This window comes from Cydia amplana, chromosome 7, assembly GCF_948474715.1.
Source record: "Cydia amplana chromosome 7, ilCydAmpl1.1, whole genome shotgun sequence".
NCBI classification, from domain to species: domain Eukaryota; kingdom Metazoa; phylum Arthropoda; class Insecta; order Lepidoptera; family Tortricidae; genus Cydia; species Cydia amplana.
In genome coordinates, this window is record NC_086075.1 from 6,949,064 (window position 1) to 6,975,489 (window position 26,426).

General features: G+C 37.0%; 2 protein-coding genes across 5 annotated transcripts in view; both read right to left on the reverse strand.

The window, feature by feature from the left end:
- The window catches only part of LOC134649432 (serine protease nudel), a 246,051-nt gene that overhangs the window by 211,052 nt on the left and 8,573 nt on the right, over positions 1–26,426 (reverse strand). The gene's annotated exons all lie outside the window — the stretch shown is intronic.
- LOC134649433 (zinc finger and BTB domain-containing protein 14-like) overlaps positions 1–26,426 on the reverse strand; it is a 55,682-nt gene that overhangs the window by 22,171 nt on the left and 7,085 nt on the right. For all 3 annotated transcript variants that reach the window (XM_063504181.1, XM_063504182.1, XM_063504183.1), the window contains exon 2: positions 3,685–3,845. In XM_063504181.1, the coding sequence (XP_063360251.1) occupies positions 3,685–3,825 (141 nt within the window). In that variant the 5' untranslated portion in view covers positions 3,826–3,845. The remainder of the gene's footprint in view (positions 1–3,684; positions 3,846–26,426) is intronic.

Below are 26,426 nucleotides of genomic sequence, written 5' to 3' on the forward strand. Positions count from 1 at the left end.
CGTGGACATAAAGCTGGACGATGTACATTCCAGGGTGCAATTAGACGGCTTAAAAACTACGGCGGCAGGGGGGACCTGCTGATCCGACCGCAGAGTAGGAGGCCCTCCAGAGGCTTCCCGGCTTCACGCACCAGCTGACCTCGGCGCTTCCCGAGACGTCCCGGCGTCCGAACACAGGGCTCGCACGACCACCTTGCCACGTCAGGGGAGTACCCACCTACGTCAGTGAAATCAGACAGGCTAATTTAAAATTTAACGGACCACTACCACGACCACCGCTTGGGTTATTTTTTTAATAAATTTATTTGTTATAAAGCGTTTGGGACTTTAATTTAAACCTCCCAACCTTAATAATATTTTCCACCGTAATATATATGTTTTTTTCAACCGTAATATATATTTTTCTGTTAGTTTTTCAAAAACTTGGTTTGTTGTTAAAAACTAGCCAAGACAAATCCTTTATAATTTCAGGATTTTCTACACAGCACAGAACTTGGCACCCATATAGATCTCAATTCTTTTGTCGGCGAGTCAACAACGACACGTATTCTCAATATTGAACTTGGCTCTCATTTCACATTTATGTTTTTGTTGGGATTTAATTTGCATGATTTGATTGGAACCACATTGGAACAGACAGACAACCAACGGGACAGATGAAACTAAGTAAAAGCTTGAAAAAATGTGGCTTTTTCAATTTCTATTGCAACTTCAGATGAAAACGGGGTTTCTATTGTTTCCCAGATAGTTTTAAGCCATAATGTATTGTTTGCTCGAATTTTCGTTAGTCATAATTCATTTGGTTCAGAAACGCGTCACTTTTCAGGATTGCCATAAAACAAATCTAACCTAACCTAACCTATCTATAGGATAACCTAACTAAAATCTTGAAATGTTAACGGTTTCAGTTTTATGAGTAATGATAATATGACAAACAATACATTATGACTTAAAACTTTATGGGAAACAACGGGACCCCATGAAAACGTCCTTATTGAAGCATAAGGACCCTTAATTTATGGAAAGCCACATATAACAACCAATTCGAGGCTACTAGGTGGCAAAATACGACTCAATACGAGTAGGTAGGTCAAATACACGAGAGTAAGGATTTATATTTGGCCAAATATTCTTGTGACAAAGTTATTCTTCCTCGCGTTATCTCGATTTTGCCACGGATCATTGTTCCTATGAGAACCTATTGTTCGCTTGACAATTAATCTCAAGGATTGGCGTAGGCACTAGTTTTTCCGAAAGCAACTGCCATCTGACCTTCCAACCCAGAGGGTAAACTAGGCCTTATTGGGATCTGTTAGGCTGTTAAAGTTTAAAGTTACCTACTCGTAAGTCTCGTAACACAACATATAAGTTTCACATAACAAAATTACTTACATATATATATATATATATATATATATATATATATATATATATATTATGTACCTAAACATATTACTTTTCTAAAAAAAGGACTGAAATCTAGTGCTGCGAAGAAACGGTATTTTTGTTCGGCTTTTTTGTTGCTATTTTGGCATATGGATACATGGTAGAAGAAGTAAGTATGGAATCCTCCTCCGTTTTGCGTGGTCCGACGCACCTGGCCGGGTTTTCGCGATTTTCCGTCAATGTCTGTCAATACCTTATTTCTTACGAACACCTAAAATAATAAGTTTAAAATTAATCTCAATGTCTCCAGTTTGCTGTTCATTCAAACTGACAAAATCCAAATTTCTGAGGCAATATACGACCGCTGTCTTATATAAGCCATTAAAATTCATCATGAATAATCACGTTGCGTTGTTATAAATTTAATTAAATAAATAATTATTGTATTTAATTTATAACAACTAATTAGGCATAGCGTCCAATTTAGAATATGACACAGGCACTAGTTCTTACGAATTTTACCTTAATTTATTAATCAAAGGACCTGAGGTAAAAGTGAGAAGAGGTTAATAAGCAGATGCACCAGCTAGTCGCCGACGCTCCGCTTCCCCCGGGATTAGCCCTTAAGCCTGCACCTAACAGACTGGCTCATAGGGGGCTATGAGCTTGCTGTTGCGTCAATTTTCATTTTTAGAAAAAAAAACTAGTCTACTAACTACTAACAACACAATAAATGCTTATTTTGCCGCATTCTTCACTATCTCTCCCTATTTCACTGCCATCTAACCCAGAGGACAAAAATATAGCTTATTGTGGCTACTGGCTACTCCGTCTTCCTCATGACTCATGATATTTTACTTCACCATAAAGTAATTGGTGTAATATCAAATGATATTTTTCACACAAGTTACAAGAAGTTCATTGCTAAGAGCCGGGGTTAGGACCCACGACGATTGGTTTAAAATTTAAACTTTATATATAATTTGTTACCTAGTAATTATACTAAATCTGTTTTCTTTTTGACATTTAGTGGTATATGTATTGCTGTATGTTTATTGTCAAGTTTTTTTTAATTCTGGACAATTGTCATATATTCGTTTTCATGATAGATCTACACCAACGCAACTGCATGTCATGTTCTTGCGGTTTATTTTTATAACGCCAAGATCGAAATTTGACTGTTAACTCCATCTTGCGTCGAGTAGGGGAATCAAAAAACTATAGAAAATAGAAATGCAGTTTACTCTATGCCATAGAATCCCCTTTTAAATGTCATAAATCCAAACATGGCGGCCATACCAATAGACAACCAAGTCTAGCGATGAAATGATTTGTTTACATGAGATTCACTGACAGGTGACACACTTTACCTATTCGACAACCCATGATTGTTCAGATTCAAATGAACTTCAACATGCGACGTCAAAAGTGGCATGTCGAATAAGGCCCCAGGTCTAATAAGTACTAGAGATGGACCATAGGTACCTACTCATCCCATTCTTTTAGGTGCTAGTACTAGCGTAAGACAAAGATAGTATGATTCTCTCTGTCTATGTTTGAAATGAGACAAAGAGTTCCTGTCCAAAGTATATGTAGGTAAGAAAAAAATTAGGATACCTAGTTTACAATCACATGTAAACTAGTTTCCTGTAAGTGCCTATTTACTCGTACATTTCAATCGTTCACCCAATGTCATGCCTTGACCTAATGCAAAATGCAAAATAAATTAAATGCCTAAGCAAACAGGTTAGGTATTAAATTAGTAGACATAGGTACACAACGTAATTAGTTTTTCCTAATTAAGGCCCCGTGGGTTCAGGTTCTTCTTTCACTCTCACTGAATGTAAATGTGACCGAGATGGCTGTGTGGACCCGCGGGTTCACATTTTTACAAAAACAAAGTAATCTATGAGTTCGATCAAAAATAATAGGTAGGTAGGTAGGTACTGTGCATTTTTAGAAGTATTTTTAGCATTTGTTCAAAAATTATTACAATTTCGGATAGATGTTTGGCATTAAGTTCTAAACGCCTAAGCCTAGAATATGTACGATAGCAGTACGAGCTCTTCATAGGTAGGTACTAACTTCCCTGTATTTAATACTTACTTCCCAATTTCCCATATTTGAGCTAAACCTGCCAGCGAAAAAAGTATAACAGAGGGCCTACCGCGAACCACGTTCGACGTGTTGCCTCCCTGTCACACTTACGTACGAATTTACAAGTGCGACAGAGAGCCAACACGTCGAACGTGGTTCGCGGTAGGCCCTCTGAACTTCCCTTCCCTAGTCCCTACCCACCTTGTGAGCTCGTATGGAGGCACCCTCGGAGCAGGCGAGCGTGACGTCTACCAGACTCTCGTCGTGAAGCAACTGGCTGAAAACTCCCAGCAGGTTGCTCTGATGATTGTTCCACCTTAGGCAATAGTGCTCACTTCCCATGTCTGAGCTAGCTCCCGCCGCTGTAAACAATAGAGAAAAATCATACATTATTTACATTCACAACACATGATTTGGCTATCCTTAGAACATACTTGTTTAGTAGGTAGTTATTAATAACACGACTTAAATGTACAACCAGAGTTAAATAAATAAGGTCCACACGAATCGAAATCCTACATTCTTACAAGTCTTGTTTAATTAACTGTTTCCGAAGAAGAGGTCAAAGTTTTTTCAATTTGTTGTAAGAAAAATTCATTAAGTACCATGTATTTAGGTAACTAGCTACTGTTTGTATTTTGAAAAAGGAAATACGGGACTATCTGGGGGCACGGTAGTAGTGCCCCCGCCAAGTCGAGCAAAACAAAGAGGCACGGCTACTTTTTTCGGCATCTGATTATAATAGGACTAACATAATCCCTATAACAAGTTAGCTAATTATTGCTTAATTTTTTAAGTAATTAATAAAGGTACCTATGTAGGTAAGTAGTAGAGTAATACACTTCTATCGGTCCGGTTCCGGAAATGATTAATTCCGGGAGCCAAATAAACAAGTCTCTTATATGAACCCAATTCTGTAGGTATACCGACGTATCTTAGTAGATAAATTATTGAGAAGTTCTGTTGAATCCTCGTGGATAGTATTCTAAAATCAGCATAACAATTAATACTTTTGCAGCATTAACTTTGGCCAATTTAAATCATTAATAATTACCCGGCGAAATAATAGGGCTTGCATTATTTTTAATAGAGATACGCCCTTTTATTCAATCAATCTTTTTATTGATTAAATATAAGTATTTATTAACATGTCAACAAAGGATATCTAATAGGATCACACATTATTTTTTTATGATAGAAAACATTTACTTAGACAGAATAATTCTATCTTTAGAAGATATATTTAGGCGAACAATCTGGAAATGTATTTATTTCAAGTACCTAATTCGTAAGGTTTTTACCAACAACATTCAGCAGCCACCAGGAGGAAGAAGAAAACCGAATATAGTGGAAGCAGTTTGTCAAAAATTATATAACAATCCGTTGAAGACCCAACCTCATATCATAATGCATTACAACTTACAAGACCTTTTTTACCTACACTATATAGTTTAGTTTAGAGTAAGTAGTAGGGAAAATAGCGCGTTACAACTCTTTGCACCCCCCGGTATTGTGCCTGGAATCGTTGAAAAAGTGAAGATTGAAGTTCAACGACATTTGTGCAGCAATGTTTAAGAGTGATGAAGAATCAAGAGAAGATAATAAATATATAAAACACCATCTTGGTTGTTTATCGTTTCTTATCGAGAGCAGCCGGGCTAGCACATTGGCGCGACAGTATCTCGCGGCGAGATAGACGCGTCCCTCTTTTATTAACATAGTTAGAAGAAGACGCCGGGTAAAAAGACGGGTTGCAATTTGCCGTAGGATATCCTAAGTGCGACGAGACGCGATCCATAACAAATATTTTTATTTGAAGATCGCATACAAACAGGTATTCCATGGCGATCCTACGACACTAAGCGATTAGATTTCTAAAAACCGTAATTAGACTAGCCCCCCGTAACCTTGACTTGCAAACGAAGGCGGGTTCGATTGATTCGTGGAACTTAAAAACGGTCTCTATAGGCCCGTTTTCTTGGAATTTGGTTATTTAAATTTAGATAAGATGGTTCAAATCCTTTAAAAATGCTTTTGGGTGTTTTTGCCTCGCGCATATCGACCTTACACTTTTGTTAAGACACATTTTTAGCCTTATTCCTTTTTTTCTTTAATCGGTGTCTAAAAATCTAAACCATGAAAAATAATTGTTGTTTTACATTTTTTTTTCGTTGCTAAAATAATACACCGGCAATCCCTTACTCCTGTTAATTAGTGCTAGATAATCTTTTGGTTTGAGTAATAAAGTGTTGTTCAACTTAAGTTCAAGATATTGCTCTATTTTTCCTGCAGTTAAAACGCACTGTAAGTTACCTGATTGGTGTATTCCCATTTGTCGCCGGGGCCGGGGTTACATGGGAATAGGCGCTTCATATAAGTCATTCCCATATGTCCCCGTCTCATATACGGCGGTCACGTGGAGCGGAACGAATGGGAATACATCCGTAAGTTGAGGCAATGCGTTGATCAGAATGTCCTATTGGTGGGCTGGGGCTGGGTGTTAATTACGGTATAACGTCGTGCAAGTTTGATGCCACGTGGACTCTTTTTTAAAACGATGCAAGCTTTGAACCTAGTTGAGGCTCGTTAGACCCGTCTCATTAATAGGTAAATAAATAATAAACCTTATAGGAAATTCCTACACAAATTGACTAAGCTCAAGAAGGCTTGTGTTATGGCTACTCAGACAACGATATACCTACATATATATATGTAATATACAAATACTTAATTGTACATAGAAAACATTTTCTTATTAGGTACTCTATTTTAGAAAGAAAGAAAGAAAGAAAAAGCATTTATTAGCACAATAACAAACTTAAAAACTAACAAAAGAGAACACAAAATGAGAGGTTGCGCTAAATGGTCCTCACTCAGCTAGGTGTCACGGTATGAGCCACATGGCACACTCCGCGACGCTGATTTTCAGTAAGGCCCAGTGGATGGACTAGGTGGCACTCAGTAATGGACACAATGTACAAAAAAAAAGGGAAAACTTACAGGTGTGTGTACATAGTAGTAAGTAATAGTACTAGGTAATGAAGATACATATGCAATTTCTTTTAAATGTAGGTACCTACTTAGCATCTTATGGTTTTAGGTACCTCCTTTATTTACACAAAAATTATCAATATTTTCCTCATTGGTTAAGTTACCCGCCTCAATTTGATAACTAGGTATATCAAATTGAGGCGGGCAACTTAACCAATCGTAGATTACAATTTAACACACTTTTTTTATTTATCACAAATTTGGTTTTAATCGTACGTATTTAGATAAGGAGGTAAGGCACCTTCAAGCGATTAAAAAACGATGTCTGTAAATATACCTTTATCATCGCCATCGCCATCGCCAGATATATAAGAGCGGCCGAGTTGCTCAAAAATAACTGATTTTTATTTCAGAAGCATATAGAAAATTACAAAAGGTCCACTGAGGTAAATGCGTCACTTGAGGTAAGTGCGTCTTTCAAAGATTTCTTCGAAACGCAACATATTATAACTATTATAGCTGTCCGCATTAAAAGTTCAGTGACCACACCAAACAGAGAGGGTTGCAATAGTTCTAAAATGTTCCGTTTAGAAGAAATCTTTAAAAGACGCATATACCTCAACTGACGCATTTACCTCGGTTGACCTTATAAATATTTAAATATCTTGGTCGTCAATGTTAGTTATATCACTGCATATTTAGGACTGCATTTTTTCTTAAATTGTACAATTTGCTTTGATCGCAAGCCATAAGGACCCAAATAGTTGATGCTAAAACATCCTAAGATCTACGTAATAATATCTAGATAATATGTAATGAGACTGGTTTTCCCTTTACATACACTATGCTACATCAAACCTATAAGATCGCATTGCGTTGTGACTAACTGTTAAGTTAAGCAAGAACGCCATAAAAGTTCGTAGTTCATTCATACGCTCATAAGTCTCCGAGCTCCGACCGTTGCGCGTCACATCACCGGCTATAGAAACTATATTTACTTTTAAGTACATACGGAATACGTCCCCACGTGTATCCGTTATCAGCTTCCAGAGGCCTATTTTACACGCGCCATGACTTAATATTATCACTTATTGTTCTAATAATGTCATCATTACTATTTTATCAGCCGGCTTAATAGGTAAGAACTTTACGATAGGATATTGTTTTGATTAAAATTTAAGTTTTTTGGCAAATTTGTTGGTTTATCACACTGATAATGCTTACACGTGTCGGGCAGTCAGATACCAATGGTTCACGACCTTCGCTTATGGTCTTTTTTTATGGTTCGTAGTTCGCTGATGTGGGCCTAGTGATGTGCCATATTTTATATCATAAAATCTGCTAAGCGCACAGTCAGGGAATCCCAGCGAGTACAGGATCTGAAAATCGTGATGGATTCTACGCTAATGGAAAAACCATTTGTGTGAAATTACTGACCTCCGTTAAATGCCTACGAGTGACTAACAATTATATTGGAATCAAATTTGGTTGCGTGTACCATGTAGAAGAGGCATTTTATAGGCAACTAGTCTAAGATGCTACTTATGGAACGTACACATTTGGCCGTCTCATTATTCTCTCTCTCTCTCGACGCGTGTTTGATTGATTTTCATAGCTGTCCTGTACCTAGATTTCTTACATTTATCGTTTCCTTTTCGAGCTATTTTCAATGAAAACGCGGTTATTATACCTACATTTAACTATCAGTAGAGCAAGTGAATACTTTCGCTATCAAGATAATATTATGTTGTAATAGACAAGGGCAGGCCCGTGCGTATTATTGATATACGCAGGCTATTATCTCACTTATTCGATAACGTACGACACGTGTAAGAGTTTTTTTTTAAATATCTGTATCTAACGTTTATTTTACAAAATCCAACTTCTATGTGTTGATATCTATATTAAACTTAGCGGAAACTGCAGCGATAAGTATAACATGTATATATATTTACTGTGTGGCGCTGTTTGGGAACATACGGTTACGCCGCACACATCAACCACGCGTTTTGCAAATTATTAGCATAAGTTTCGCTAACATAAGTGCTAAAACGTTTTATAATTATACACAACAGCTAAACTCATACCAATTCAATGGAAAGTTCTTGGACGTCTTCAAAAGAAATTATGCCTATATCGTGCGTGCTAATTTCAATTTCAAAATCTTTACTGTCAAAATAACACATCATGTCAAAAATTGCAATAAAATAGTTCGCAGGTTCGCGAAAATTCGCGTCAAACAGACTGGTTGCATTCAAAATGGTTCAAAATCATACAAAAACTAAACCAACTCACACCATGCGTATTTAGAGGGAAGTCCTCGAACGCTCTGTAGGCGACGGAACCTACCAACCTTTGTGCTGCGCGCGTGCTGGCAGCCTGACTGATATGGATGCCGCGGCCAGGAGCCCATTTCTCGAACGATATTAGTCTAATATTATTAGTGTGTTGTCATGGCAACCCATACGATTTGACAGTTCGTGGACTAAGCGCGCGTCTTTTGTTTATATGCATAGTTGTTCTCTGTCAATGAGCGACAAATGATTATTTTTGCACATCGGTAGTAAATTTTATGTGTAAATAGCTCGTTGTTTGTATATATATATATATATATATTGTTTTCTTGCGTGTAATTGTGTAGGTATATATATTGTTTTATATATATATATACTGTACAGCCAAGTTTCACGTATTTTTCATTCACCATCGGCGGCCCGACAGCGTACAGCGTCTTCAAAAGGAGCTAGGCCAGTCGTAATACGTGCGCTCGGCGGCGCAAACGCAGCGCAGCAGTCAAGATCAAGGGCGTATGTTGCGTAATAGCTGGCGGTCGCGGCACTGCACCGTGTGATGTCATCGCGCCGTCTGCGCCCCACTCCGCGCTGATAGGCGGACGCGAATTCTATTTTTAATTTTTTTGACCGCATGTATATGACCTATGGTTTTTGCTGGACATTTTAGAGGATGTTATTAGGAAGGGATATACCTAAATACCTACCTAACATAGAGATTTAAAATACGGTATTTTAATGATAAAAACTACCTCTTCAACATTTCTGGTTACAAATAGACACCAAGATATATTTAAGTACGGATAAGAAAAAAGTTATAAATGAAATAATAAAAAAGATTTAAGTTCGCGTTTGTACTGCCTATCCTGTGCCATATATTTGTGTTCTGTCATCTTCCTCGCGATGTCCCGGCATTTTTGCCACGGCTCATGGGAGCCTGGGGTCCGCTTGGCAACTAATCCCAGTAATTGGCGTGGGCACTAGTTTTTACGAAAGCGACTGCCATCTGACCTTCCAACCCAGAGGGTAAACTAGGCCCGTAGTCCGGTTTCCTCACGATGTTTTCTTTCACCGAAAAGCGACTGGTAAATATCAAATGATATTTCGTACATAAGTTCCGAAAAACTCATTGGTACGAGCCGGGGTTCGAACCCGCGACCTCCGGATTGCAAGTCGCACGTTCTTACCGCTAGGCCACCAGCGCTTCATATATTTGTGTTCTGTGTTTTGTACAATAAAGAGTTTATACATACATACATAATGGTCTAATATTTAACTGGTCCAACACAGAAACTGTGCTCGACCGCTTATTTGCGTATCTTACTAGGTGATGAAAGTATTTGTTTTATTTGTACAATCCATTAATTTGTAATCTATTAGAGTTCCGTGTCCGAAGGAATCGAGATAAAGATAGTTTATTTTTCAAGTAGGCATAACTATTACAGTGCGCTTATGAAATAAAGCTACGGAATCGGAATCCTATTAGCCTATTATGAGTAATTAAGATTATAATTAGGTTCTTTTGAAATCTGAAGCTGTTCTATATTTCGCAGGAACGAAAATCTCCGTTTTTCGTTTCTATGTAAAAATATGATTGAGAACACATGAAGTCATGTTAACAAAATTGATTTTAATTCATTGAAATGTATGCATTCATACGTTAACGCGGTAATTTTATCGAATACATACCCGCAACTTTACTGTCAGTTTACTTTTTTTTTAATACCTACGTCAGGGCAAGTCAGGGCTACGGGATTACCCTAGAACGCGGCGATTACACTTGTAGATGTAAACCACACAGTCAATGTGGCGTCAGCTGATCTCATGTGTGACCTTCGCTGCACAATTGTCAAGCTATTGCGTTTAAAGGAGTGGACATACTAGGAGTGTCTCGATTAAAGGACGGGGCCATGGTGATTAGTAGGTAATCGTTATATAATTTAAATAAATAACTATTTTTAACCACTGACGTAAGAATTTTTTATAATCATGCGTCTCCACATTGTATAATGTGACTAATATAAACCGCAATATAAGTGTCAATTTCGAATAATCATTTCATAAATTAATAAGGGCTAAGTATGTACTCTAATTAAGTTATTGGGAACTTTTTCTGTGCTTTTTTTACATCGTACCCTCTATTACCAAAAAAAATGCCTAATGCTAAATTGAACTAAAAAACCTTAAATATAACGTACAATGTATCATCATTCATCAACTTACGGAACCCTGCGTGTGCAAGTCCAACTCGAACTCAACCACATTATTAAATTAACTAATTCACCAACTTGTGCAATTCATTGCATTCACATCCGATTTTCACATTTTCATTTCACATTTTAGGTCCATCAAATTATCGGGAAATAATTCAATTTATTTTTATTACACTTTTGGGTGCAAAGATACTTTATTATTATTATCTTATTTATAATAGAGATGTTTAAAGGCGTAGGCGTCCAACCACGCCCGTCACTATTTTGTATCTTTGATATTTCGTATTAACCTTATCTTGATAAATACGTAAGTAAGTAATAATCTTTCTTAAACGTCTGTCACTTTTTACTGAACAGTATTGACTCATTTCTCACAGATAATATTTAACTTAATAAGTAAAAACTCTTTAGTATATTAAACAGTAAATGACAATTTATTATTTTGATTTAGGAGATAATCTATTGTCATTGTATTTAATTCATCAGCGAGAGCGATAAATAAGTGATAAATAAAGTCACAGTAATTCTATACATGTAGGTAAAACTGTTAAAAATGTTAGCAAACACATACGTTTTACGTTGGAATCAAGAATAACTAAGCAGGGAATCATCAATTGATAAAGACAGACCGGCTAATAATAGGTGAATTACCCCACTTGACGCTACAAAACCATACGCGGCACGAAGTCATACGCGCCATGTCGTCCCGAGGGGCTAAGATGACCGGCTCTTTAATCATTTATCACCATGCCTGTCACGTTCTAACAAGCATATAAGTGCGAAAGTGACGCATGACATGACAGGTGATAAAAACGCGACCATGATAAGCGTAGACCTATATTTATGTTGCTTCATTTGATGGCTGTCAAGTACAGAATTTATTTCTACTTAAATGTCTTACAAAATTCGATTATTAATTAAAACTACAATCATTTCACTCAAATAAAACGTCTATAAAATATTCCCATTTGGCTTTGATAGATAAACGTTAAACGTTTTTAAATTTATCAACAGTGTGCGTAGGTATACTCGGTCAACCAGATCTTGACAGTAGAAAAGGCGGCAGAAAAATATAGACGCGAAGGGATAGCGTCACATATTATATAGATTTTGGTTATATTTTTAGGTTCATTAGTAAGGATAAGTTCGCCTTTGTACTTTCTAAAGAATAACTTTCTATTGTTTCACTTACACTTAACATATATATTTAACCAGTTGTAATTGTTTTTAAGCGTTTAATGCAAGGTTAGTGTAAGAGCGGCCTAGCGGTAAGAGCGTGCGACTTTCAATCCGGAGGTCGCGGGTTCAAACCCCGGCTCGTACCAATGAGTTTTTCGGAACTTATGTACGAAATATCGTCGCTACGTCAATTCTTGGGATTTGCTGTGCGGCAAAATGCCGGGATAGAGCGAGGAAGACGAAAATATTTAACCAGTATTTAACTTATTAATTAGGAAAGAGCCGATTCTCCTGATACAGGTAGGTATATTATTTACTCCAATCCAAATCCAATGTTTTCAAACGGTGTAATGTTTATCCTAATAAACTTTTTACATTTATCATTTTCTCAACTAGATTTAGAGGTTGTATAACAACTACACGTAATATATTGTTCCTTTTCCGTTAACAATTATAATAGAGTTTTGCAAACAATAATATTATAGAGTAGCTAAAGAGATTTGTATTGCATTTTATTTTACTTCGAGAACGCGATATTGCCTACGGGCGCTATTTTCAGCCGCAACATCCGGATCTAGTGTACGCACCGCCTTATTCTATAGAGGATGCAGTTCGCATGCGCGGCGGTGCTAATATTACGAGTTACACGCGCAACTCCGAGCGCGCTGCGTGGAGATCAAGGTCGTGCGAACTAATGCGTACACGCCGTACTTTTAGTTCCGCGGAACCTAAAAGACTTATCTGCAATGGAGCTACGAACACGCTTAAGCCCTCTTGATTCTGGACAATGATATCTTTGAACAGTTGCCTCCTTCCATACGAACGCGCCTATATTGGACATCCGTTTGCAACTTTAGCGGTAGCCGAAAATTTAATAATTTCAGGTGACGCCGGCGTAGGCGTGGCGGTGGCGTCGTAGGTATAGATGAAATGAATCCTTATATTATTATTATCTGTATTATTATTGTTATGCAGCCTAGAACGTTGAACGATGAAGTAACAGTGTGAATTGGAAAATACCAAAATGTGTACAGATAGCATTATACAAATACCATTTTAACTAGAAGCTATATTTGATTTGGTTTTTGGCAGCTGACCTGGTATGGTATAATTCCTTATTGAAATTCGAAAATTTCTTAACAGTACGACAACATGACGACTAGCCACTTTTCACTTCAAAAGCTGTGCGATATGAGCATGGTTCCATTTTTATCGCCTGTCACTATGACCGTCCTTTCGCACTTACACACTTGTTAGAACGTGACAGGCATGGTGACAAGCGATAAAAATGCGATCGTGCTACCGCCGCAGGTTCGGTAGTTAGATACAATTTTTCTGTCGTGTTGTTTTTTTGGAAAATGTTCAAGATGGTGGAAATTGGCATACAGGATTAAATGCCAGTAGGGTGTATGGCACTTCAGAGTCTTCAGACCTTTGTAAGTGATAATGACTCAACGAAGTAGGTAGCATATTTTAAGCCTATGAAGCTTATCGCGAGATCTACAGCTCAAAGAGCCACTAATACCATCTAATACCTATTACATAGTTATACATATAATACAATTTTTCTGTATTTGTTTTTTTTTAATAGCTCATAACGCGATGTTGGAAATATTTCATATTAAGTTAAAATCTATTTAAGGGGATCCCCCACGCCAATGACCTTCGATTTGAATCCTTTAGTTTTCTAATATTTTTTGTAGCTTATCATATTAACAGCAACGGCTTTAAGCAATACAGTATAGGTACCATACTTACTTCAAAGTTCATAGTCTTCGAGATATTTGGCATCAAAATTGAACAATTTTAGGTCAAAAAACTGGTTTTCTGGCCATAACTTTTGTGTTAATTAATTTAAAATTAAAAGCCTCGAGACGTCAAAGACGAACCCAAATATCTAGATTTAGATAGAGAGATAAAAGACCGAAGAACTGATAGCTGTTTGTCTTATAATTATATCTGTGGTGCAAAAAAAGGAGATACGATTCAAAAGATGTCGAGAAGAAAAATCGATGAAAACCCCAGGTAGCCCCTGAAGAACGCTTTTAGTTCAGTCGTATAATTTTATACTTAGTTAAAAGGTAAGGGGACGGCCGCTTTTCCATACAAATGTAGTCCCCATTTTCCTCTCTGGATATTGACATTATGGTAAATATTTTTACATAATTTAATGTATTTTGACCATAGCTATGCCCCTACGTTTGACTATTTTATTTCAGTTTTTTTATTACTTATTGTAAAAATTAGGAGCCAAAAACAGATTTCTAACAAATTTTTAAATGCTCCTAACTCTTATAATATTACAAGTAAAAATTCTAAAATAAATAAATATAGCATAACTGTGGTTAAGATACAACAAACTTTGTCAAAATATTTTCAATAATGTTAATATCCAGAGAGGAAAATGAGGACTACGTTTGTATGAAAAGGCGATTTCGCGCGGGTGTCCACTTTCGTCTTAATACCTAATACCTATGTAACACTCCCTGAAGTTTTTGGAGAATATACCTTACTACCTGCTAAATATGTTTCCATTCAAGTGATGGTACGTTTATGGAACTCCATTTATTTCCATTTGTACTTATATTAAGATTTAAAATACATGCGTTATAATCCTTATTAATATTACATTTCAAAGCATATCTCACTTGGTGATAACTCACACAACGCAACATATAAGTACATTGCAGTTTTCCGTTTCTGATTAAGCCCAGCCACAACAATTAAATCCGCCGGTGCTGATTGAGGAAAATTTGTTCGTGAAGGTCAATGCAATCTGAATTGTGATAATTTTTAGGGTTCCGTACCCAAAGGGTAAAAACGGGACCCTATTACTAAGACTCCGCTGTCCGTCCGTCCGTCCGTCCGTCTGTCACCAGGCTGTATCTCACGAACCGTGATAGCTAGACAGTTGAAATTTTCACAGATGATGTATTTCTGTTGCCGCTATGACAACAAATACTAAAACCAGAATAAAATAAAGATTTAAGTGGGGCTCCCATAAAACAAACGTGATTTTTGACCGAAGTTAAGCAACGTCGGGCGGGGTCAGTACTTGGATGGGTGACCGTTTTTTTTTGCTTGTTTTTTGTTGATGGTGCGGAACCCTCCGTGCGCGAGTCCGACTCGCACTTGGCCGGTTTTTTTTTTTGCTTGTTTTGCTCTATTTTTTGTTGATGGTGCGGAACCCTCCGTGCGCGAGTCCGACTCGCACTTGGCCGGTTTTATACACTTTTGGGCTTTAAGGACGTCTAACCGTTAATGTATAGTCGTGCTGTAGATGCCATGTCGCTACGCCTTATGATCTTCTTCAAGTTCTAGATCTTCTTCTAGCGTTTTCCCGGTTTAGCGCCAGGGTCCGCTTTCCTGCTCAGTCTTCTCCACTTCGCCCGGTCTTCAGCATCCTCAAGTGTGAGATTGTTCTCTTCCATGTCCGTTATCACGACGTTCAGCCAGCGCTTCTTAGGCCTACCGCGGCCGCTACGCCTTAGGACCACCCCACATCTAGCGTCTTTTGAGCGTCGGCGTCTGGTCAGCGCTATGGAAAATGACGTCGCTGCGTAGTTGCGTCGACGTTGCGTCGACGTTGCGTCGAGCAGCGGCCATAGACACAGAATAAATAATAGTACTAAGTACAGAAGACTCACTCTCTAACAAAACGCGTCTGTTACGATCAGCACAGATATGGCCGCTAGGTGGCGACAGCGCCACGCGCGGCTTATGGCTTTCCCCAAAATTGGGGCCGGAACGGATGTACTTTTAGCTACCTGTAGCAAAGCGACGAAATCGCGGAGTGTGACACGCCTGCCATAGAGTTGTAGACGCCGACGTTCGAAAGACGCTAGATGTGGGGTGGCCCTTATGGTGTCCAGTTAAAACCATAACTCGAAACTTGAGTGTAAAAATTACATACATAAAAGCCCCAGTACCACCACTATAATATCTAATTATAGTGGGGGTAATTAATTAACTAAAGGCAACTGACGATGTAAGACTGTAGGTAGGTAAAGTATCACAATATCAAAACTAAAAGAATTCAGTCCCAAAAAAGACCCAAAGAATGAAAGCAAAATAACTATCAAATGGGGAGCCAGTTGTACCTAGTTAAAACATGTAATAATGCTTAATTCAGAAGAAATAGACAATTTTAATAAAAACAACAAGCTCCATACATTGTTATAACATAATTGTTTGTCTCTGACAAGGCTTTTTATTCATAATCAAATCCAATACCTACTAGATTAACACACTGAATATCGTATTTTCTGGCGAAAAGCATAATGTTGCGCTCACGTTGATATTTGCACGAGGCGACGCCTATCCAACTTCAACATCGATGCAATAAATTCAAAATTATTGTTTTCAAAGCATGTTTCCCGTATGACAAGTCGAAAATGTCAATTTATGTGCGTTGTACCGATACAGTGCGATACATCAACGCATATTTGACATGTTGATACACATCTAATAAGTACGAGTACCTACATACATGCAAAAAATACGAAAATTTAACAAGAACCCACTAAGTAGGCAAAAACGGAGACGCGCAAAGATTTTTTAAAATTAACAATTATTAGGTTCTTTATAACTGTGTTGTTATACGCCTATTTATTATAGAGTGATGTCACCGCTGCCAAAAATGTTCGTAGAAAAGCAAAGGTATCTATGTGGCTTTTTCTTCCTTCGTAATATTTAATTGTTTGAAAAATAAGGCAAGACGAGTCCGTGAGGATCAAGTTCTAAGAAAAAGTTGCCACTTTTTTGGTTCTCAATATGAAACTTTCAGAAATATGTATTTATTGAAGTGAAAACTTCTTTAGCGGCGCTGGGCACTTTTTGAGGTGGGGAAAAAATGATAAACTCGAGATAGCGTAAGGCGATCACGTGACCATAAAGGGCGTAAGGCGATCACGTGACCGTAAGCCCCGTAAGGTGGCCAATGATAATTTAAATGGCATTTAAATCAATTAAGAAAAACTCAATGTTATTTGACATTTATGTTGCGGACTCCTTTTCAAGACTACCCTATTTTTACCTATGTTCAAATAATTTGACGTTGTCATGACAGTATGTAAATAAACATGTCAATGAAAAAGTGTGATCTTATTTGAGAATGATAATAATATATAATCAATAAATAGAATACCTCCGCTAAACGTATGTATCGTGTTACCGGGCATCGGTAACATAGTGAGGTGAGTTTTCACTTCTATCGGCACTCCCGGAGTGCAACCGTTGTTGCTTTTTTACTAAAGTACGTTTTTTATTGTGAGTTATATTTAACGCATATAAGTATGTTTGATTGAATAAATATAGATACATCTCTAAAGAGCGTATGTATTTTTATTTATGTTACGCTTGAGATTAGCAGACTAATAAAAAACTGGAAAAACCTATCTAGCCACAAATTTGTAGACTTAAGTTTTATTTTGTCTGGCTCGGCAAACCCGTCTATCTAACGGCCTATTATTAGTCGACTAGACAGCTTTGTTTTAATTTTTAGATTCATAAAATCATCCTTTTCTGTAATACGAGATTCTGAATTAAGAAAACTAAAACTTCATATTTCAGTAGTAAAGTACAGATGTAATGTATAATTGTGTACTTTTCTACTAGTCAAATCAGATTCTTTATTAGAACTGTAAAAACGATTTTCCAATATAGAATGAATATGAAAACGAGTATAATAGTGACGTCACGGTCAACTCACCTACTTTTTATATTTCCGATTTATTAAATATAAATTGTGTGTGTGTATGTTTTTCTAATATTTATCTGGTGTACGGTGTGAAATAATATATTTTAAGTAGAGGAAAGTACCCAATTGTTTCCTTCGTATTTTCTAGGAATCGTTTGTATTTGTCATGCTACTTCAATCAACCTCAGTACCTTTTATACCGAGACTGAAATAGCAAGACACGTACGTATGAACGTCTCTCTCGTTTTCGTAAAAATACGAAGGAAAATATAGACGGTCAAGCAAATCTTGTCAGTAGAAAAAGGCGCGAAATTCAAATTTTTCGACATCCCTTCGCGCCTACAGTTTTCAAATTTGCCGCCTTTTTCTACTGACAAGATTTGCTTGACCATCTATAATTATGCACTACATCTGTAAGTTAAAGTTATATGCCTTGTATGTTTTGAAATAATATATCTAAGTGTAACAATAATATTGTATAGGAAGTCATAATTGGTTCACTATCAGTCCATCAATTGTGGTTGGTGCTTTACGTAAAGTTCACAACAAAAATAAGGGTTGTATATGTATTCTAAGTAGTACCAATATAATACGAGGAATGCATGTAAATACATATAACGGGAGGAAGGGAGTTAATTTACTTTATCTACCTCGCAGAGGATCCATTACATCTTCGTGTGAAGGCTCAAGAAAGCTCGTATCCAGTGCGATGGTGTGGCGGGTGACCAAGATGACAATCGAATATCGACAAACGTCACACAAATTAAAAAAAATAACGGAATGACAGATGCTACGAAAAGTCACCTGACTATTTCCATAACAATAACAATAACGATAACAATATTTTTATTCATAATTAAAGTTTAGCAGGAAGGTTACATTGATCCCCGCACTAGGCGTGGCCTGTATCGCGGGGGTCATGATCAACACGAGTTACCAGAAATAAAATTTATAATTATACTAAACATAAGAATAGGAATTATTTAGGAAAGAGAGAGGAGTGTGTACGTGTACTTGTATATGTGTAAGGTTGTTGTGAGGAGGTAGTGAAAAGTATGTGAATGAAATCTAAGAATGTGTGAGTGTAAAAGTTTGTTAGATTTAAGTGTGTTCGAGCGTTAAGTATTAAAAACTGAAACTGAACTCGAAGAGGAATGAAGAAGTAATCATATTGAGAACGTGGAGTTAGGAGTTACTTGGGAAGGGTTCAGAATTTCTTCTGATTCGTCGAAGTTCCAAGACTTTAGCAGGTTTAGTATACGAATTTTTGCCTCATTTACGTTACAGTGCCTAATGTCACAAATTTTAACTACTTTATTGTAAATGTGCGGGAAGAGAAATGCCGAGAAGCGCTGCGCAAAAGAAGTGAGAACACGAGGTTTAGGGATACTGTAAACTCTATTTGAAGTGAGCGATTGATGTTCCGGCAGACGACTGGCCATAATATGAGTATATAAAGTACCACGTAGCAAATACAATTTGCGAACACTCAGGTTATTTAAGTTCCTATTGTCGTTTTCTATCAACGTCATCTTGGCTAGGCTCCCCTCTTTGTAAATGTTAAAGGCCTAGGCCCAGGTTCATTAACACAACCGCCTAATCGCGTCTTTTCTCGTGACCGACGCTCCATCACATTGTCGACTGACCGTTTGTAAACCTTGTTTCAATGATATTGAGGTCTCAAGTGTTTTTGTTTGTACAGCCGCACGTCGGGTGCTATTTTTGTACTGAAACACCAATTATTCCCCAATTAGGAAACAAAAAAGCGGCCAAAATTCTAGTATAGTTCAACGTTCTTTCACTTTTTTACGGCGTCTGCTACCTGTATTAAGTATGCTCCGACTAAGTACCATCGCTGTGTCATAGACTAGGAATCCTCTAGACTGAGCATAGTAACGCTATCCCCTCTGCCACTTATACGGTAGTTTTACTCCATCTTCGAGTCAATCCCGTGCTGTTATTGGTCCGTGTCTTTGAACGGACCAATCACGGCACGGGATTCGCTCACCTCATCCCCCCGCACCCCCGTATTTTTGGCAGCATCGGTTTCATGAAATAATTGCTCTAAACTCAGTCTAGAGGATTCCTAGTCTATGCTATGTGTTAACAAAGTCGTTGCCATTAAACTTTTTTAGAACTGAATTAAAGTTTATAATCCCATAGCAAAATCGTTCTACTTCTATTGATTTAAAAAAAGCTATAAAGAAACCCGAAAATAATTGCCGTTTAATGGCCTCGCTTTTACTCATCTTGTCTTGAAGCGTTTTTGTAGCTGTATTGGTGGTTTATTTTTATCGAGTTCTAAAATTAGCTTAACTAATAAAAAAGTTGTTACTAACTGCCGTATTCGAACGTCAAGATATTCACAAGAGACGACACGTACTAAATCCTTCTAGATACGTTATAGTTTAGATATCAACTAGTTCTCTTTTGCAAAGCAATTCGGGCAACCAATGTCACTTTTACGTTAGATAGAGTTAGATATCTATTAGATGTTAATTGGATCACTAAGTCATATCCTGTGGAAATCGTTCAAGAGTATCTCCAGAATCGCGCAAATGTCAAATTTGACAGGTTAGATCTTAAACATCATTATCGTATCTTGGTGATGTCTAAAAGATATCTAATAGATGTCTATTTCAAAATCCGAATCGGGCCCTAAGTAGTAACTTGAACTTTAACTATCATGGGCCAAATAGTATTGGACACCTTAAATTCATTTAAAATTATGGATTGTTTTTTTTTTCAGCATTACACGCTTTTGTGTATTTTTTTAGGGTTCTGTGCCTCAAAAGTAGACTTTGTCCTTTAATTAATTTAATTACATAACAGTTAATTAAATTGATAAATAAGGCGTTTTACCTACAGCCCAGACATCTTTATTTATACAAGAAACCTGAAATATTTTAAGTTTCATTGTTTTCCATAAAACCTTGTATTCAATTTGTCACCTGCATAAGGATTTGTCTTTTATGTTACGGTAGTGTCATAAATGCATGTATATGTACGTACATATAAAGCGTGTATTCAATATTCATATCGGTGCGCGACCGCGGGCTAATCTAGTTTTCAATTGACCAATTTAACATGACCAGTGGTATATCACTCATCTGTTCAGACACGTTCACCTTACGTCTGGTCCGAGCAGTCATAAAAAGGCCAATTCGAAAGTACACTGATATCAAAAATGACATTTAACACACATTTAGTTAGTATTTCGCTTGTACTTGTCCGTACAAGTACGAGTATTGGCGGAAGGGAGACGCACGATAACTAAATAACATCATTCAGTTTTCAGTATACGTTAGAATTTGGCACAGTTAGTATGCGTCTTGCGACTCACGCGTAATAGATAGACAATGTAATTTGCTGTCAATAATATGAAATTTGAAAAAAATCCCTACGCCTCATATGCCAATAAAATAAATCCATTTTATGCCAAAAATGCCTTACATCGTTTTGGAAAAGGGCTGATAGTATTTAAATGCTGGATCGATTTCCATCAATCATAGCTAAGAACCACCGCAAGAAAACTCGCTTTCATGCGAAGAAAACTGCATTGAAATCGGTTCATCCGTTGGAGAGCTACGATGCCACAGACAGACATTGGCGTCAAGCATATTTATAACTCCCCTCTTTTTGCGTCTGGGGTTAAAAAAACAGTTTTGTTAGACAGTGTCCATTTTGTAAGTTGTTCTATTATCTAGTCTGTGATATGACCTCGATCTATAACAACCATAGACTGGGAATACCCAAACTCTGCTTTAAGAAGCGTTAACAACATTCGTTGGCACTCTTTTGCTTGCCGCGAGATGACCACTAATAAACGTATACCTTTTTTTACTACGATAACCGGTCACGCACGTTTTAAAGTCGTAAATCGCTTGTCATATTGTACCCACCATTACGTGAAGTAATCAATGTGTGGTGACCATGAGTCGTCTTAAATGCTTCGTCCAGTAAGCTTGGCGCAGGAGCGCCGCGACAGTAACTCGCCCGCGAGATAAATTACCGGAGAGATAAATTATCTCAGGCGCGAGATTTAATGTGACCCGTAATAACAAATTATCGGAATCTAAGAGCATACTGTCTATTTACCTGGTCATGAAAGTCCTTGCTCGGTAAGCATTTGTAACTATTCCCCGAACCAAGGCGAAGACTCGTGACTGACGCACACATGCGCGCAAAACGTAATTGTGCCATTATTTGCTATAGAGATGAGAATGGGCGAACGAGAAAATGGCAGTGCGTGCGTTTTTATGGCCCCATGCAGAGGCCAATCCGACTTGCTTAAATGGCAGCTCGTGATATGACAATAGGAACACGTATTTCTAAAATATGACAATTAGATTTTTGTTGGTCTACCTATACGCAAAATATGGTCACAGAAAGTAGAAGTGAAAATCGTTTTCATGATATGGCGGCCTTGGCAAAATATTTGTCGAAAAAATACCCTCTAGTCCAAGAGGCATATTCTGATTGTAATAACTGGTTATGAATTTGACCTGGATTTCTTATGGATTGATCTGCCAGTGTCAAAAGTGACGATTAAATTCTGGTTGACGACAGAAAACTATTTACAAGAAAATAGACCTTGTACTTACTACTAAAATGCGTCATACTAATAAATAAACATACCAATACACTCACCTTAGTTTTTTGTTACGGAGTATTACAGTAAGTAGTTTTTTGCAGGCATGACGCTAGGCCTCAAGAATATGTACATTTGACTCGAAAAAAGAGTAAACTTGACAATCTTGACTAGCCTTTTTTGTCAAAATAATATATTTGTATGATTTTTTTTTCGCATTGCTCATAGTGACGACACTTTATTATTGTTTATTGTCTAGTTCAAAGACATTATTTTACCTACTGTCTTACTTATTATTTTACATTACCTATGAAAATAACTTAAATATAATTGTAAAGTAGTTTATAAATGCAATTACAACTCGCACGAGGTATGATACAAGCTAAGGATGAAAACATTATTTTGGAAGGAAAAGGGAAAGCCCTTTAGTAGACATCAACGAGCGTCACTAACTTATTGTGCCCTAATTTTCGTGATAGAAAGGCACTACAAAGAAATTCCTTACAATTATTATTTACAAAATGTAATCGAATAATATTAAAGGGAAGGAAACCACTTCACCTAAATAAATAGTCTGGCTCTAAATTTCTGTAAAATAATATTACTTAACGTAGTAGCGACAAATGAAAAACTTAAGCACTAAAAAAATAAGTACCTAACAAAAGTTTTTGCTGCGGAAGATTTTATTTTTTTGGTGAATCTATAATAACTCTGATTGTGTTACGTATGACGTATGTTTCTTATTCGTAGCTTCGAAGCCATTAATCTCGATATTTTTATTATTATTTAGGAGCGAAAAACAATTCCATGCAAATTTTTAAGGGCAGCGCTTATACAAATCAAATAAAAAAAATCAAAACGAGGGGACATAGCTATAGTTAATTAGATTAAATTATTAAATCCAGGGTGGAAATGGGGACTACGTTTGTATGTAAAAACGGCCGTCCCCTATCGTCTTAATAGACTTTAACAGCCTGGAACTGGTATTATGATAATCCCAGTAAGTATAAAAAGCTGCTTTACACTGTGTACTTTTAATTATGTCAAATAATTTTATTCATTTACTTAGGTATTTATTTTTATTTGTTACTCAAATAAGTGACACAGCATTACAGTAAAAACCAAGGCACTGTGAAACTACAAAACAAGAAGAACAAAAATAATAATGATAAGCTACGTTGAATAGGCTTTTAATATAAGGTTAATTTGGATATTATGAAATATATGTACATATTTATTTCTTCAATTTATATCAAACAAGCGGACAAATCACCAGCATTAGTGGCATAACAGACTGGACAGAGTATTTAATTTGTATGAAAAACAACCAAGAAACGCTAGTAATTAATTTAGATCCAAGTCTATATTACATTAAAAGTTGTGCGGTTTGAAGAGCAGAAAAACAATAAACACGAGATGTGACCCGTTTTATTAAATTTAATATTTAACAAAGTCGAGCGTGCACCAATCATTTAAGCAAATTTAGAATTCATTCAAAAGTTATTATACCCCGTTAATTTAAAGCTTCAAGTTTAGATCTCCCTGTATTCGAATATTTTACTACATATCATTCAATCTAAACTCTGTCTACCCATCCTGAAACCTAGCCGTAATTGTATGTTTAAATGGTACGTTCTTGTTTGACCGTATAATTATGTGGCCGTCTGTCTCTCCCGTCATATAGGTACTCTGCAATGACGCTGACGGCTGCGTAGGCGCAAGCTGAACCGCGAAAGGACGTAAGCGCAACAGCCGTCGAGTACAAACGACATTTTAAACACCGAAGCATCTAGGCTGTGACTAGTACCTAACCGACGCACTCAAATCTTTACTCAATGTGGCAAGTGTATGCTTATTGCACATAACTTTTATACATGAAACGCTAAACGGTTGAATGTTATTTTTTACGAAAAAAGAACATTTTCACAATGCAAGGTGACTTATTTTTTTCTCGCTTAGGTATAAATTATATTACCTGATCGGAGGCATTTATTTTAAAATACTCAAATTAACACTTAATTTTGAACAATGATTCTGGAATGATGAGACTTTAACGTTAAACACAAACGAGGCATGTTATTAACCTCTGCTTGAGTTGCTGTATTATTTGTACTATTTTCTGTATTGAGGTGTTTAATAAAAAGTAGTTGTATTGTATGTTATCGTATTGATATCATAGCAGCATGCATTTTGGTCTAACAAATGTCCCGCATAGTTCTGTTTACACAGTAGTCTCGCGTAGGTATCCTCCGGGCTCAGCACGGTTCCATTTTTATCGACTATCACTATGCCCGTCACTTTCGCACTTACATACTTGTTAGAACGTGACAGGCATGGTGATAAACAATAAAAGCGGCCAAGTGCGAGTCGGACTCGCCCATGAAGGGTTCCGTATTTAGGCGATTTATGACGTATTAAAAAAAAACTACTTGCTAGATCTCGTTCAAACCAATTTTCGGTGGAAGTTTACATGGTAATGTACATCATATATTTTTTTTAGTTTTATCATTCTCTTATTTTAGAAGTTAGGGGGGGGGGGGACACACATTTTACCACTTTGGAAGTGTCTCTCGCGCAAACTATTCAGTTTAGAAAAAAATGATATTAGAAACCTCAATATCATTTTTGAAGACCTATCCATAGATACCCCACACGTATGGGTTTGATGAAAAAAAAAATTTTGAGTTTCAGTTCGAAGTATGGGCAACCCCAAAAATTTATTGTTTTTTTTCTATTTTTGTGTGAAAATCTTAATGCGGTTCACAGAATACATCTACTTACCAAGTTTCAACAGTATAGTTCTTATAGTTTCGGAGAAAAGTGGCTGTGACATACGGACGGACAGACAGACGGACAGACGGACAGACAGACAGACATGACGAATCTATAAGGGTTCCGTTTTTTGCCATTTGGCTACGGAACCCTAAAAATGCGACCGTGCTACTAAGGCAGACATCGGTACCCACACCTTTAACGCCGCGACAGTCCAGCACCGGTTAATTAGGTTATCACGTTTTTTATCAATGCACCAATTTTCGTAACGGCATGCTCTCAAGGGTAAAGTCTGCGCCCGGCGCGCTCGCGCAGCGCGTGTAGACGAAATCTACGCCTCTATTGTACTACGCGTGTGTTGGTGCGGCTTGCATGAGTGCGTAGACGGCGGACTTTTTCGATTGCAGATACAGTTGCCATGCCCGAAATATACGCGGATGAATTCCGCGTCAATGCCACGCGGACGCGACCTAGCGTCGCTGCACCCACCCGCGATGCGATGCTCTCATCCCGCTAAACATTCTAGTTTTAGTGACCTGAATTGCGAATTTGGACGGTTAGCTTGAATGCTTTAGCAGAAATATTTAATGATTTCGTTTTAATACCTCCAGTTCCATCTAGAACACTTCGCATCGACTTTTCGACATCGGATAAGCTCATTGTGACGGTTTCAGATCAAATTAAGCTACATTCTTTCTTTGAGTTTTCTGTAAGGACATTTTCCAATTGCATTTCTTCAACTACTATCAATCGACCACATTTTTTTCTGAAACAGAACATTTTATGATGTGATTTATTCATGTAATCTACTTGCTAACTTTCCAATTGAAAGTAGGCAAATACTGATGTCAAATAAATATTGTATGTAATTTTTTTTAATTAAGTTAAAAACATAAAACACTATATGATATAAGTATATACCAATAGTTTGTTTTTAATAAGTTGACGCAACTTTTCCTTGACATCCTGCAAATAAAACGTTTGTAAGTATCTCTTGCATACATAAGTAGGTCATGTGTTGATGCCATTCAATACATTAAAATATTTTAGTTGCCTATGTAAGTACATAAATAATGGCTACCATGAATAATTTTATTTTCATAAAACAACCGCAGTAGACGGACAAAAAAATAGGTTGTTTTTTATATGCCAGTATTTTATAAATATAGTCAATATACTCAATATGTACCTACTATTTGTTAGTTTTT